Source organism: Metopolophium dirhodum, chromosome 1, assembly GCF_019925205.1.
Source record: "Metopolophium dirhodum isolate CAU chromosome 1, ASM1992520v1, whole genome shotgun sequence".
NCBI classification, from domain to species: domain Eukaryota; kingdom Metazoa; phylum Arthropoda; class Insecta; order Hemiptera; family Aphididae; genus Metopolophium; species Metopolophium dirhodum.
The window spans coordinates 29,251,467-29,266,574 of NC_083560.1; the positions used below are offsets into that span (position 1 = coordinate 29,251,467).

General features: G+C 27.5%; 1 protein-coding gene, 1 long non-coding RNA gene and 1 pseudogene across 2 annotated transcripts; 2 read left to right on the plus strand and 1 right to left on the minus strand.

Moving 5' to 3' along the window:
• Positions 1 to 4,061: 4,061 nt before the first annotated feature.
• Positions 4,062 to 8,981, minus strand: LOC132937191 (DET1- and DDB1-associated protein 1-like). The gene is made up of 5 exons (XM_061004014.1): positions 8,525 to 8,981; positions 8,291 to 8,440; positions 7,539 to 7,668; positions 6,919 to 6,980; positions 4,062 to 4,289 (listed from the first exon to the last, which is right to left on the minus strand). The coding sequence occupies exons 2-5, from the start codon at positions 8,291 to 8,293 to the stop codon at positions 4,194 to 4,196; spliced, it is 291 nt and encodes a 96-aa protein (XP_060859997.1). The 5' UTR covers positions 8,294 to 8,440; positions 8,525 to 8,981; the 3' UTR covers positions 4,062 to 4,193.
• Positions 8,982 to 9,253: 272 nt separating this feature from the next.
• Positions 9,254 to 10,836, plus strand: LOC132937215 (uncharacterized; annotated as a pseudogene).
• LOC132937216 (uncharacterized) lies at positions 10,836 to 14,337 on the plus strand. Its single transcript, XR_009663637.1, has 4 exons — positions 10,836 to 10,892; positions 10,998 to 11,086; positions 11,152 to 11,240; positions 14,259 to 14,337. It is a non-coding gene; the product is annotated as an uncharacterized LOC132937216 (long non-coding RNA).
• The last annotated feature ends 771 nt before the right edge of the window (positions 14,338 to 15,108 follow it).

Here is a 15,108-nt window from a genome sequence, read left to right on the forward strand (position 1 = left end):
TGCGTTTACCAATGTATACCTTAAAAATTAATCAAAAACTTAAGTACAATAAAATATTAATTTTTTTCAAAAAATATTTTCATCATTATATTTTTGAAAATGCCTTGGAAAATTACCAAATTTTTTTGAATGATAATCGACTAATAACAGCTTTCCAAATTGCTTGTTAACTTTTAAACCATTTAAATTACTAAAAATGTTCTAACGTGTACATTATTCATGCTGAGGCATAAATAAATTAACAATTACTTTTAACATGATATAATATATTAATATAATACAGTTATTTAGTTTTTTAATTTTAGAAATTTAATAGATACTATTTTATGTAAGTATATGCAATATGCATTACTATTATTCAATTGAAAAAATATATTAGGTTAGTTAATTAGATATATAGGTACATAGTAGGTACCTACATAGACCTACCTACCAGTGATATATTGGTAATTTTTTTCTAGGGTAAGTATACGCTTAGCACATTATCTCTAAAAAAAAATTTTCAATCAAACCTAAAATTAACTTATGGTAGGTCATGGGGTATACCACCACGCCTTTATATATCAATTTATTTATCTAGCTCCCTCCCCCCCCCAGAAAAATGATTTTAGACATATTTACACCATGCATCAGGATCAGATGGAGTTGGAAGTTTAGAACAGTGCTTGGAAAGTTCCTTTAAAAAAGGAACTATAGTTCATGTTCACGTTCCTCTTGTTAAAAAGGAACTAAATCCAAACAGCTCAAAACAAGTCAAAATATTTTGAATATTTTATGGTGTGTAGCAAATACTAATCTAAATGTACATTGAAAATTGCATGTATCTGCGGTTTTAGAGTTTCACCCAAAACCAAAATCGATTTTGTCAAAAAACCTATTTTGTGGAGCATTTGAAAAGGAATTTTAAATTTTGACCTCCCGAATGCACCAACTAGATTCACTTTCTCATCGAACATGATACCGTTGAAGACAATAGAAGCAGTTTTACTGCCCCAAACCGTGATGACAAAACACAAAAATTAAAAACTAAAAAAAAATCACATATTATTGTAAAATCAATACATTCATCGCTCCGCTCAGAATCTAAAAGGTGGGCAAGTGGATGTCGCTGTGCTGTACAGTAGGTTATAAGTGGTTCACTGTAATGGATGGTGTTAAATTTGAATTCAATGATATAATATCATTGCATAAGAAAAACGATTCTGAGCGGAGACGGTTTATCAGTCTGGATTTTTTAAATTTGTATTATTTATTATAGCTTTTAAGTTAAATTAATATTATAATCAGGGCTCATAAGTTCATTTCCTAAGAAATGCCTAAATGAGCATGGATTTATGCACTCAAAATTGGCAAATTACGCATCGAAATATGCCTTAAAAAGTTAAAAAAAATATGCATTTATATGCACTAAATATCTAAAATTATGCACTGAAAAAATGCTCAATTTAAAAAATCATTTTTGATAGAATCAATTAGAATCTAATAGAATTATTCTATCTAATCGAGATGCTTTCCCAAAACACTGATAAACTGAATGAAGTAATTACTACCGTATAGCTATTTAATTTTAATAATTTTATGTTGCGACCGAATTTCCAACAATTTCGTATAATATTATAATGAAAAATTATAAACGATCGCGGTTTTTTTTTTTGTCAAATGTTGATTCTTTCATAGGATTTCCATAAAAAATGTATATTGATATAATAATATGAATAGGAATATAAAAGCCATGTATACCTAATATGCCCGATGAAATAGAAATATGCACAAATATGCCAAATAGGCCAAAAACCTCAAAATATGCTAAAACATGCAAATTAAGACTTCACGTCATATTTAACCGTGGTACCTTGAAATGAATTTATACGTCATCTGGCATTAAATACAACTTAGCAAGATTTTTTCTTCTTTCGGATAAAAAAATAGTCATTAAAATCCGACAATTCTACAAAGCTTGAGAGTTATTCCCGTAAAATCATTTTTTTCGAAATAATACACCTATCAACCCCCTCTAAATAAATATCGGATAGTAGATTAGTGGAAAAATGTTATAACTGAGGTGGTAACTAAAATGTAAAATTTGATTTTAAAATTTTATAGAATTGTTGAAAATTGGAAAAACTGGCACCGGGATTCTTAAATTATATATTATTATGTACAATGTTATAATCACATATTATTTTCAGGTAGAATGCTGTATTTAATTACCTATAACCTAGTCAATATAACCATTAAATATTATACTAATATATTAGAATCCTGATTCCAATAAAAAAAACCACTGTTTCCTATACATGTTACATAAAAATGCTTTTGATGTTTCCTCCTATGAGTACAATATTTGTCCACAGAACGCTACCATACAGCATACACAGCATCTATAATACAAGTCTGTTTGCCAGCCATCCTCGAGGTATAGGTATATTTTACTCATAGTACAATTTGCATAATATATTTTTATTTCATACAAATAAAGAAACACTGACACTGTATTACACTAGAAACCAATACATATACACAACCATACTGCATTTGGTAGGTACTCATCTGTTTATTTATATGTAAATAGCTTATGATTATATATAATTATAAATAATTTAAAAATGTTCATATATCACTTAGAAATTGAAATACAAATAAAAACTAAAAGATACCCTATATTATATTCAAATCTTTAAATTGTATTATATTATGTCGAAATTCACTTAAATGTCTAATATTAAGTTAACAACACACATTGGTTTTACAATGAAGTATAAAATATAGGCATTTTGTACAATTTTCTTTATCCAAATCATTAATTTATTTATTTTTAACACTATAATCAAAATATTATCAATTAAACATATTAGGTTTAACTTAATGACCATTCAATTAATATTGAGCTTATAAATTATAATAAACAACAACGTGGTATAAGCCAAATACAATGTATACGTTTTTGACCAGCATTCCACACCGGGCCCCTACATATTATAATAAACTTATATTGCATGTCAAAAAAATAAATATTTATCAAGTTTCAACTGTCAACTATCGTAAGCAAGACGTACAATTCATATACGTCTTACCAGAATGAATTCATTTTTGAAAAAACATTGTATTTACGTACCAATTTTCCTAAAATTATCTGTAATTTTTTGGAAAAAGTATGAACTACTCGTATGAAAGACTTTGTTTTATATTTTCTATTTTTATCTAATACACATTTAATATTTTAAAAGTTTTGAACTACAAATTAACTGTGGTTTTGATGAAATTTGAACTTCATATGCTTAGAAAAAATAACCATGATGCCTATGTTAATATTTTAGCTATAATAAAAACGTATGTGTAATATTTTTAAGCTTTTTGACCGGATAAATATTTTTTTATTGACATTTACAGAAAAAAAATAATTTTAATTAATCAAATACAATCCAAGTGAGGATGGTATAACCAAGCTAGTTACAAAACAATTTTAATACATTTTCATTTTTTTTCTGCAATTATTCTAAAAAGTACTGAGCATTTTCAATTTCGACCTCTAAAAGTACAATTTGCTTCCAAAAACATACATCAGGTATCGAAGTTTATGAATACAGCATTTGTTTTATCAGAAAAGTTGAGAAGTCTCAAATAAACGTCTGTAATTATTAGACTGGACAAAATAAAAATAAAATTGTAACTAATTTTCAAGTCCCCTCCCCCCCCCTCCCATTGAAAAATCCTGCATACGCCACTGAGACATACAATAGTATCAATCAATACAATCATTATAATAATTAATACAATTATGTTTGTTAAATCCGGAAAATTAACTAAGGCTTTGAAATTCTCAAAGTTATCGTCAATGAAAAAAAGGAAAATTCTATAATAACAATAAAAATACCAACCATCAAAAACATTTTTTAAATTGTTTATGCTTAAAAGTGTCTATCTAAAGAAACCTTATAGTAAATAGTTTTAATAAGCAGCCCAGGTAGCAATTTTTTGTTTAAAAATACTATTATTACATACTAATATTATTCATGATCATAATATTATAATATTATCATTATAAAATGATACCTGGGAATAGTATGGACTATAAAATACATCCTTAAATTAGCAAATTTTATTTCTCTTAAAAACAGTCAAATCAGGAGTTTTAGTCAAGAAACATTAAAAATGCTTGGAATTGCATTGGAATTATTTTATCGCCATACATTTTACAATGTAATATCTATATCTAATCTTGGACGTTTTCTAGATGTTGAGCCAGATTCTTCACTCGTTTCAACCAATGCCCTTTTTTTACATCCATTCTAGAATATAATTAATACATAAATGTTAGTATAAATAATATTAGATTTGACTATATTTTATAATTATATAAAAATGGATATATAAGATAAAAAAATAACAAGCTTGGTATGTTTTATGTACAATTAGTTAGTATAAAAGGTGTATAATCATATATATAAATGGAAACACAAATAATATATATTATAGTTCTATAATAAGTCCTACTATTTGAATATTTTATCAATTCTAATATCCAATTTAATGTAAGAACAGTAAGTTAGTATTTTTTTTTATTTTATAAATATATCAAATAGTAGGTATTATATGTTAAAAACCAGTTAGTATGAAGTTTTAGTATTTTAAAAGTGATCTAGGACATCTTGGCGTGGCAACTTTGGCGTAAACCAATTTGGCGTATGGCTATTTAGGCATAAAGCTATTTTGGCGTAAGACTAATTTGGTGTTAGGTTTTGGACTAATATGACTAGTATGCCAGTAGTTGTCTGTGCGAGTAATATAATAAATAATAAATAATAATATAATATTCATGTATAATAATTAATAAAGTAGGTGGAGTAAAAAATCAATTGACATAAATGTATTAATAAAAAGTTATTGACTTAAGTAGTTAGTTCATGATAATAAAAAAAAAATTAAAAAAATAGAATTTTGTAACTACTTATATGTTGAGCTATTCCCTTAATAAACTAAGAATGTTGCAATTGTTGTAATCTTCTACAATTTTAAAATTCTTTTTCGGAAGACTATTTCCAGCTTCTAGATCAGGCATGTCAAACACGCGGCTCATTTTTTTGTGGCCCTCGGCAACCAATATTAATGGAAAAAATAATTATTTATTTTTAATAATATTATTTGTGTTACGACTGGTCAGATGTCAGAATGGTTTATTTGGTATACATTATTATACAGTCTTATCTTCTGATAAACTATTATCGAATAGGGATTATTGATGGTTTATATATACCTATTTATATCTATATACATTATAGATTAATAATTGATATTGTCAGTTTGCGACACGCGTGCCTCTTCCAATGTTAACATCTATACGACTAATCGTTCGATAACCACCGTGTGTTCAAGTTCCGTGTTTCGACTGTGTTAAATTTTGTTACGTGTATTCTACTGTAAATTTAATCTTTAAAAATGTCTCTTTTAAAACCAAGTGGTAGTAGTAACGAAAAATTACCGATGAACATCGTCAGTTTCACTACAGGAGAGGATGTATTCGTTTCTGTTGTTGAACTCTTGAAAAATATGATTTACCTTTCGAAAAGTTGTCATCATCAAATATTTTTAGAGTCTAAAGAACAAGAAGTCAGCATTTTATCAGATCCAATGTGGTTACAACACCTATCCTTCATGGTCGATATAACAAAGCATTTATCGAATTTAAATTTAAAATTACAAGGGAAAAATCAAATTATAACAGCCATTAATGACCATGTAGGTTCAAATGTAAATTAGATCTATTTAAAACACAATTACAAAACGAAGACTTAACGCATTTCTCAGCATGCATGACGTATACAAAAATTAATAATGATCCAATTTCCTACAAAAAATATTCAGAAAAAATGTTGTGTTTGAAGACTGAATTCGAAAATAGGTTTCAAGATTTCCAATATTTAGAAAACGATTTTGCCTTATTTACCTCTCCTTTTTCAATAAACGCAGTAAATGTTTCAACACATATACAAATGGAATTCATCGAGATTCAAAATGATTCAAATTTAAAAAATAAATTCAATGATGTTGGTGTTCCTGATTTTTACAGTTTTGTGCCAACACGTTATGTAGAAATTCGTAGATTTGCAAGTAAAATTATTTCTATGTTTAGTAGTACTTATCAATGCGAGCAACTTTTTTCATTAATGAACAGTAATAAATCACTCGTAAGATCCAGATTAACCGACACACATCTAAATGCAGTATTAAAAGTAGCTTTGTCAAAATAATATTCCTCCCGAAATTGAATAGTTGGTGGGAGAAAAGAGATGTCAAATATCGTCTAAAAAAAATTATTAATATGTTTTTTTTTGTAATTTATACACCTATTTTCATAAATAATAATTAGTAGGTATGATTTATATTTTATTTAAATGATAATGTTAATTTTTTTTTCATTTTTTCATTTAGTTGTAATCAGGGCTTGAATCGTAAATAACGTACAACAGAATTTTTTTTTGAAATGCCATTCATGGTTGTAATATTGCTGTATTCGTGAACATATAAAGAATAAAATTGAAAAATTTTTACAAAACATTTATTTTTCGCTAAATTTTTATGTGCGGCCCGCGTAGTAAACTATTCAATATATTTGACCCACTTGATACTTTGAGTTTGACATGCCTGTTCTAGATGTTGATAAAATGTATCACGTCCTGACTGAACTTTTCTTAACTTTATCACAACTGATTACACGCAACATACCTTGATATCACATCAGTCTGCTTTTGTAGTCTACATAGTAAATATAGTAATATAATAGTAATATTTTACTTCGCCAAAACTTTAAGCCAAAATAGTCATATGCCAGAATAGTTTACGCCAAAGTGGCCACGCCAAGATAGCCATGCTGAAATGTCCGGGTCCCTTTTAAAAGGGTTCTTTGAATTATTCATTTACCTTTTTATCCCATTGTTTATGTACGCACTGGAGTAACACATGTGAGTTGTCATTAACAATAACTGAAATTAAAAACAATTTAATTTTAATTTTAAATTAAAAAACATTATACTTATATTAAATAACATACACGTATTACAGTAATTCTTATGTTTTTCATCTAAAATGTATACAAATTATGTAAAAATTAACAGTTCTGTATGCATTTTGTAATATTATACAGATTAATTTTGAGTAGATAAGTATTTGAAAAAAAGTGTAAAATTAAAAATATATAATGTATTAATGTATTAGTATTTATTTTAATATTTTGTATTATGCTTGGTATTATACTATTATCATTACACTTTAATGTTTTAAGAAAGATACTTCTAATCAAATTTAAAAAATAAATACCAAAACTATATTCAAGAGGATAAGACACATGTAAATGACTTGATGAAATCACAAATGCACGTGATACCAGACTTTCTATGTTGGACTTAAACTGTCGCACCACGCTGATGAGTAAATCAATTGTGAACGAAAGTAAATAAGTCCACACACAGGCACTTGCTACAGTAACTTCTCTTTTAGAACAAAGTATTAATGTATTGTAGAATAATAGAACTACTACAAACTTTGTTCGGAAGGTTTATCTTTTGTTGTTATGTAAACTGGTGAAGACCTATTTCCACAACTTTTTGAAATGAAACTGGAAAAATTGCGTTTGTCATACGATGGTAAGCCATCCAAGAATTTGGCTATAGACTGAAATATATAAAAATATAATTAAATATTGTTTTTTCTTTGGTAGATTAGAAACAAAAAGTGATTCTAAACCGTCTATTACAAGTAAATATTTAAAAATAATGAATGCCAAGCGCTTTGTAAAACTAATAGCTAATGGGTTATGTGTTAAATGATGATTAAAAGTATAATTTATCATGTACATAGATACAACACTGCAGTGGCATTATAAGACATTTCCAAGTACATATAGATCATTAGAGCAATCACAATTCCAAATTTCAAGTTCATATGTTAAATAGAAATGAACACATTATAGTCCGCAACACGCACACATTTGACAGCAATCTAGTCGTTGTGATTGTACTAATATCAAAATATACGAATGTGAGAAAATATAACAATGTGATATTATTAATTTTATATTTTACCTAACCTACCTATTTAACTATTTATTATTATATGTCAAATATCCCATAATTGAAGTGATGTAGATTCAGATTTTGTATACAATTTTCTTAAACCAATCCCCAATCGAAAATTACCACAACAGAATGTAAACCCAATTTGACCTTTAACAAAGAACATGTGGATCATATTTTGTTTAGGTATTGTTTGAGGTATGGTATATTATTGTACTCACCATGTCGGACGCTACGTAGTCAAAAATGTGCACGGAAAAGTGTGTGTGTGGAAACCGTTCCAGAAAATCGGGATTGTAGTCGGTCTGCAGCAGGTAGTTGATGACTGATGATTGATGGATAACTGAATATTAAGGTCATGGTCTCTATCACTGGTAGGCGATTATAAGTTAATAGTTAACACTAATTATTTCTAAACATTTAACATACTATAAATAATAAAAATGAAGGCTCACCATAATTCTCTCGTGTCACCAATTGCCGACATTCGAATAAGGTTTGTAATACAAAACGGTAGTTGCAGTATATATTTTAATCGTTTTTAATTGTATTTCGTATGAAAATTTGTTTGTTTACATCGCGGACTATGATACCTCAGTGGTGGTAGACCCATAAACTAATGGACAGCTCTTAAAGAAAGAGGTCAGGGGTACGATATAGAGCAAAAGAGAAAAGAGAACGTGGGGGAAATATAGTATTTGGTTTCATACGTCAATGATTACCCCCTTTATGTTCTTTCCCTCTTTTCTCTCGTCGTCATTTCTTCTTTCTTTCTCTTATATGATTGCCGTGCATTGATGGCATGGCGGAGTGGAATGCGCTGTCCATTTGTTTATGGATTACGTGCACAGTCGATTGTTGGAGGTCGGTGTACGAGCGAGCTGTTCCAATTTTTGAAATGCTTTAACAATATTATCGTGTGACATATATTTTATCGTATGCGTTATAATGTTAGAAATATCGAATGCGACCACGGACTAAAAGTATATCGAATTATAACGAGATCTATAATTCCCGAACTAGTATTGATAAAGTGTTATCTTTTATCGAGTGCGATAAATTGTCTGGCAAAAAATTGTTCGGTAACAATAATAAATACCACGGACTGAGATATTATTCTAACCTCAAACTGTAAAAATGATTGCCTAGTGATTACAAATAAAATAATGTTACTATTAAATTATTGTACTTAACGTAGTATTTACTACGATCTTAATATTACTGCGTTCGTACTAATCTATTAAATAGGTAGTACTTTTTTGTTTTCTTGGTATTTAACGTTAGGTGTTACAAATAGGTTACTAATTACTTTATTCTCAGGTACTAGGTACCTACAATGGGTGTACTACCTCCAATCATGAGTGACAAGAAATTTAAAAGCCGGCCTACTAAGGCCAAATGAAAATGCTCGTCGAGCTAATCGCACTTAATCCGGAACTTATGTCCAGAAAATTCACAGCGAGTTTCACTCAGAGAGTTGTAAAAAAAATGTGGGAAGAAATAGCGTGTAAACTCAACGCCTTACCAGGCGCTCATAAATCGTGGGACAAATGGAAAAAGGTAATTAATATTAAGTTTGGCTGCCTTTATATTTTCATGTTATAACACTAAGTCCATTGGAGGCATTAGTCTAATATATGATTTACATGGTCATTCAGTGTTGGGATTTTAAAGCACATAAATTGCATAAATCCGTGCTATAATATTACCTTAAATATCTCTAAATATGCTACAAAAACAACAAAATATGCAAAAAAAGTAATTTGTTAATTAATAATTTTTTAAACACTTACAAACTATTATAGGTAGTTGCTTAAGACTTGAAATAATTTAGTCACTCTGATCAGAATCCAAATGAATTGACAGTACAATACATTCAACGCTCGTTTGTTGATAATCGCAGTAGAAATCGACATAAAAAACCCAACATAATCATCAGATAACAGAAATTAGAACTTAATACGAAACTATCGTAATCATTCAATTGACAAAAATATAATAACACATTTACTAAAACATAATTTCTTAAAATATGACCGATTTTCATTCAAAAACCGGTAAAATTGCAAAAAAGTCCAAACAAAGCACTAAAAACTAAAAAAATTGCAAAATAAAATTTTTAATTTGAGTTATGTGTATCATGAAACACATTTTATTCTGCTTACTCTGCTATTTTTTTAGCATCTCATAAGAAATATTAAAATCCTAATCCTGGTCATTATTATTTTAATATATAAATTTAATTTGGTAAATACACGCCACATTAGTCATACTTTAAATCATTATCATAAGAACAATTTTTAAAATAAAAATCTATAAATAATAAATTACATATTATTATACCTAATACCTAAATTTCCAATGTACCTTGCTGTTTAATATTATAGAATACAACATTTTTTAGATTACATATTGAAATATTCTCAGTTGAACACTTAACAACATTACACTCTTTCAGTTAATATTGTAATTATTACTATTAGGCATGGCAAGATACAAAAAATATGGCAAAAACCAAGGCTGCTGCTGACGCCATAGCCGTGGAACTGGAGGCGGACCACATTGTAATATCAGTTTAACCGAAGTGCAATCTGATGCCATGGCACAAATTAGCGAGGTTGATATTACTGGTCATAAAACAAGCAATGAGTCAATTGTTGAAATGTCATTCATTATTCAATAACAACACTACAAATGTTTCCAGTAAATAACTGAAAAAATATTTTATTTTATAAATAATATTTTTAAGTGATTAAAAATGTGTAGATAGTCAATTGATTGATGATGAAAATATCGAAGTCATCATGGGAGATGATTCTGATTGTAAGTATTTTGTATAATAGTCAATTTATTTACATAATTATTAATTTTAAAATATCAAATAATTCTAATTGCTTGTACCTATGTGATTTACAAATTATTTTATAGCCTTCAATTGTCGGAAATTGAAGTTAAAGAAACTTTTGAAACTTCTTATGTACAACCAAATCAAATTTCTGCCAATGTTCCGAGTATAAGTAAGCAACAATTTTATTTTTTTTTTTTACTTATTTAATATGTATGTTAATTACATGTTTTGTAGCTGGCATTGACATTTCTGGATCTAAATCTCAAAATCCTTTAGAGACTTCTTTTTCCAGCCACCAAAACGAAAAAGTTCTCAAAAGCCTAGTAAGAATTTATATTTATTATATTTTTAATTAGTAATCTTTTTCATTGGTACATGACTATGGTACTGCAGAGGATATTTTAAGAAACTTTCACTATAGGTTAGGCAATAGAGACAATATTTTTGAAAATAGCAGGAAAAAATCCCAACTTAGATTTTTTTTTTTTAAAAGTTTTAATAAAATATGCCCTATAACATACTAAAAGTCCCCATTGATCGGACAAGAGCTTTTTTTTATAAGCTCATGAAAGTTTAAAAATATGAGCTTTTTTGAATATCTCAAAAAATATTACAAATATCAAAAAAAGTTTCAAATAAAAGTTATTTATTAGACAATTTACCAAAAAAGGTTTTCTTATATCTTTTCATTTAAACAAATATTTGGCAAGATATATTTGTATAAAAATTGACAGTTAAAAAATTAATAAATTTCTCTCTCTTTCCGTGTTAAATAGGTTTTACACTGTATTAAATATATTTGTGTGTTCTACAAACTATAAACATGAACGATTGAATTATAATAACATAATAAAATTGATGTTTTTAAAACTTATGATAGCATACAAATAATTTGTATAATAAAAAAAAAATTATTATAATTTAAAGTTAATTACACTACATATAGTGCAGGCAGATCATACTTAAAAAAAGTGATGATGAACTTTTATCATACCTTCAATTTGAGCTTGCCCCCTTCCCGTTAGCATTATTTTATGAACAAGGTCTAAGAAAAACCAAAAAATCAGAATTGTATGATATCTTACAACCAATACCTTTAGAAAAAATTAATATAACTAGGTAACGGAAAATATGTTATTGATGGAGGATTTCTCCTACATAGAGTTGTTTGGCAAATGAACCAAACATTTGAATTAATTTGTGAGTCTTATATTACTTATGTAGAAAAACATTTTGGTACTGATGCAATTGTTGTGTTTGATGGTTATGAAAACAACGCAAAAAGTATAAAAAGTTCAGAGCGTCAACGCCAAAGGTTGAAAAAAAAAGTGTAGTGATGTGTTTTTTGAAAGCCATATGATAGTTCCTGTTTCAAAAAAGAACTTTTTATCAAATGATAATAATAAAATGCGATTTATTGAAATTCTTAAAATAAAATTAATTAATCATGAGTTTATTATTAAAATAGCAAATGATGATGCCGATACATTAATTGTTAGCACTGCCATTAATGTATCAAGTTATCATCCTAAAACTATCTTGGTTGGTAAGGACATTGACTTGTTAGTACTTCTAATTGCTTTAACTCCTAGAGAAAATAATATTTATTTTCTAAAACCTAGTTCAGGAAAAATAGAAAAAAAAATGTATAGTACTGAATTTATACAAAACTACGATAAGCCATTGATAAAAAAAATATTGTTTTATCATGCGCTAAGTGGTTGTGATACAACGTCAGCTTTATAACAAAAAAGAAAAAAAATGCGTACAAATACTAGATAAACAGAAGGATATAAACTCAATCGTTTCAATTTTTGATAATCCTAATTTATCTCATGAGGAAATAGCAAAAAATGGTGTAAAATGTTTTTATATTTATATGGCGCATCAGAAAATGAGAAGTCTTTGAACCAACAACGTTATAAACTGTTTACAAAATGTGCTACAAAAAACAAAATTAATCTTACGTCATTTCCTCCAACAGAAGAAGCTGTCAGACAACATTTTTATAGAGTTAACTTGCAAGTGCAGCTGTGGCTAGGTCATGTAAAAAATCAGAGGGTTGGGGATGGACATTTAAAAATAATATTTTGTTACCAGTTATTACACTGAAAGCTCCAGCACCAGATCAGTTACTTAAATGTATATCATGTAGTTGTACAAAAGGTGGTAAAAACTGTGGTTGTCGAAAAGCAGGTCTTAAGTGCTCAATTATATGTGGACATTGCAAAGGCCAATGGTACACTAATTCTATAGAAATAGAGGTTGATTGTACAGAAGACTGTACACTTTCAGAATTATTAGATGGAATCGCAGAAGAAGAAGAAGAAGAATACGAAACATAAAAGTATGAACTGCCTGCACTATATGTAGTGTAACTACCTTTAAATTATAATAATTTTTTTTTTTATTATATAAATTAATTGTATGCTATCATAAGTTTTAAAAACATCAATTTTATTATGTTATTATAATTCAATCGTTCATGTTTATAGTTTGTAGAACACACAAATATATTTAATACAGTGTAAAACCTATTTAACACGGAAAGAGAGAGAAATTTATTAATAATTTTTTAACTGTCAATTTTTATACAAATATATCTTGCCAAATATTTGTTTAAATGAAAAAATATAAGAAAATTTTTTTTTGTAAATTGTCTAATAAATAACTTTTATTTGAAACTTTTTTTGATACTTGTAATATTTTTTGAGATATTCAAAAAAGCTCATATTTTTAAACTTTCATCAGCTTATAAAAAAAAGCTTCAGTCCTATCAATGGGGACTTTTAGTATGTTATAGAGCATATTTTATTAAAACTATTTTAAAAAAAAATCATTGCTGGGATTTTTTTCCGCCATTTTTTCTTTGCCTGGCCTACTAGGCAAAATTATGAAATACAATTTTGTGCAGTGCCAGATTTTTATAGTTGGGGCATAAAAAAAAAATTAGATTCCGAAAAGTATCAGACAAAACATGACATTACAATTATTATGTTGCTTAGTATACTAGTTAAAATATCCACTGTACGATAGTAGAAATAGAGCACTGATATAGCTACTTAAAAATTATTTAAAGGAAGTATTATAACTTTTTTAAAAATAATTTTGTATATATATTATATTAACTCACATACCTATTATATAATATTTTTTTTATAAAACTTACAAAATTGTATCATATAAATGTTTATCCCGGTACATATTATAGTGAAAACTATACAGTAAAAATGTGCAATATAAGGCTTTATATTTCATATTATTTGGTATTTTTTTTGTTTTAATTTTTAAAAGTGTGTGTACTCACTATATGTATCTGTAACCATGTTCATAACTTACAGAACTAAGCAAACATAGATTTGTGGACACAAATTCAGCAACAATACAACTTGGAGATCTTGCTGAAAAAAAAATTGAAATTAAGGTAATACGTAACGCAATTAATAATGAAATTACTTTTGCAGTAACGCAACCTTTAGTAATTGCGTTGTATTAATGTATTCAATTTAAATTATTATTAGATAACCTTTAAAAAGTAACTTCTATGGAGTAACACGTGTTATTTTCCACTTTATTAAAATAAGTTATAAGTGTAGAATGTATCAATGTATGACAAAAATTAGTGGTTCGGATATTCAAGAAAAATTAAAAATCGGTTAAATGTATTTACGATTCTGAAAGTTTCAGACAATAATCAATAATATTATTAAAGATCGCTAAAACCTAAATCTTCAATGTTATAACTACCTAGGTATGTTGATATACAATTTGTCAATTTATTTATTTATATAATACTAGCTGATCCCGTGCACTTTGTTGCCTGTTAAATAACTTAAATGTACCAACTCTATACAACTCAAACTTTGTTCAATTTGTTATTTAATATTCGGTGTATGGTGTTCAAAATTTATCTTAACTTTTCCGTTGCCCGGAATATGTAGGCAATCTACCTGCGGTTAGTGTTAGGTTTAGATAAGTACTTTTTTATCTAGATAAAAAAAGATGTTTTTTTTTAATACCTACTATAAAGTTGAACTTTTGAGAGTACAATTTAGATACAACTTAAGACATCAATATTATATAAAACACTGGCTATATGTTTAAATTAATGTTAGCAGTCAACATTATTATTAATCAATAATTAAGTTATAACTGAAAAAACATTTTCAAAATTAGGTATAAATATCAAGA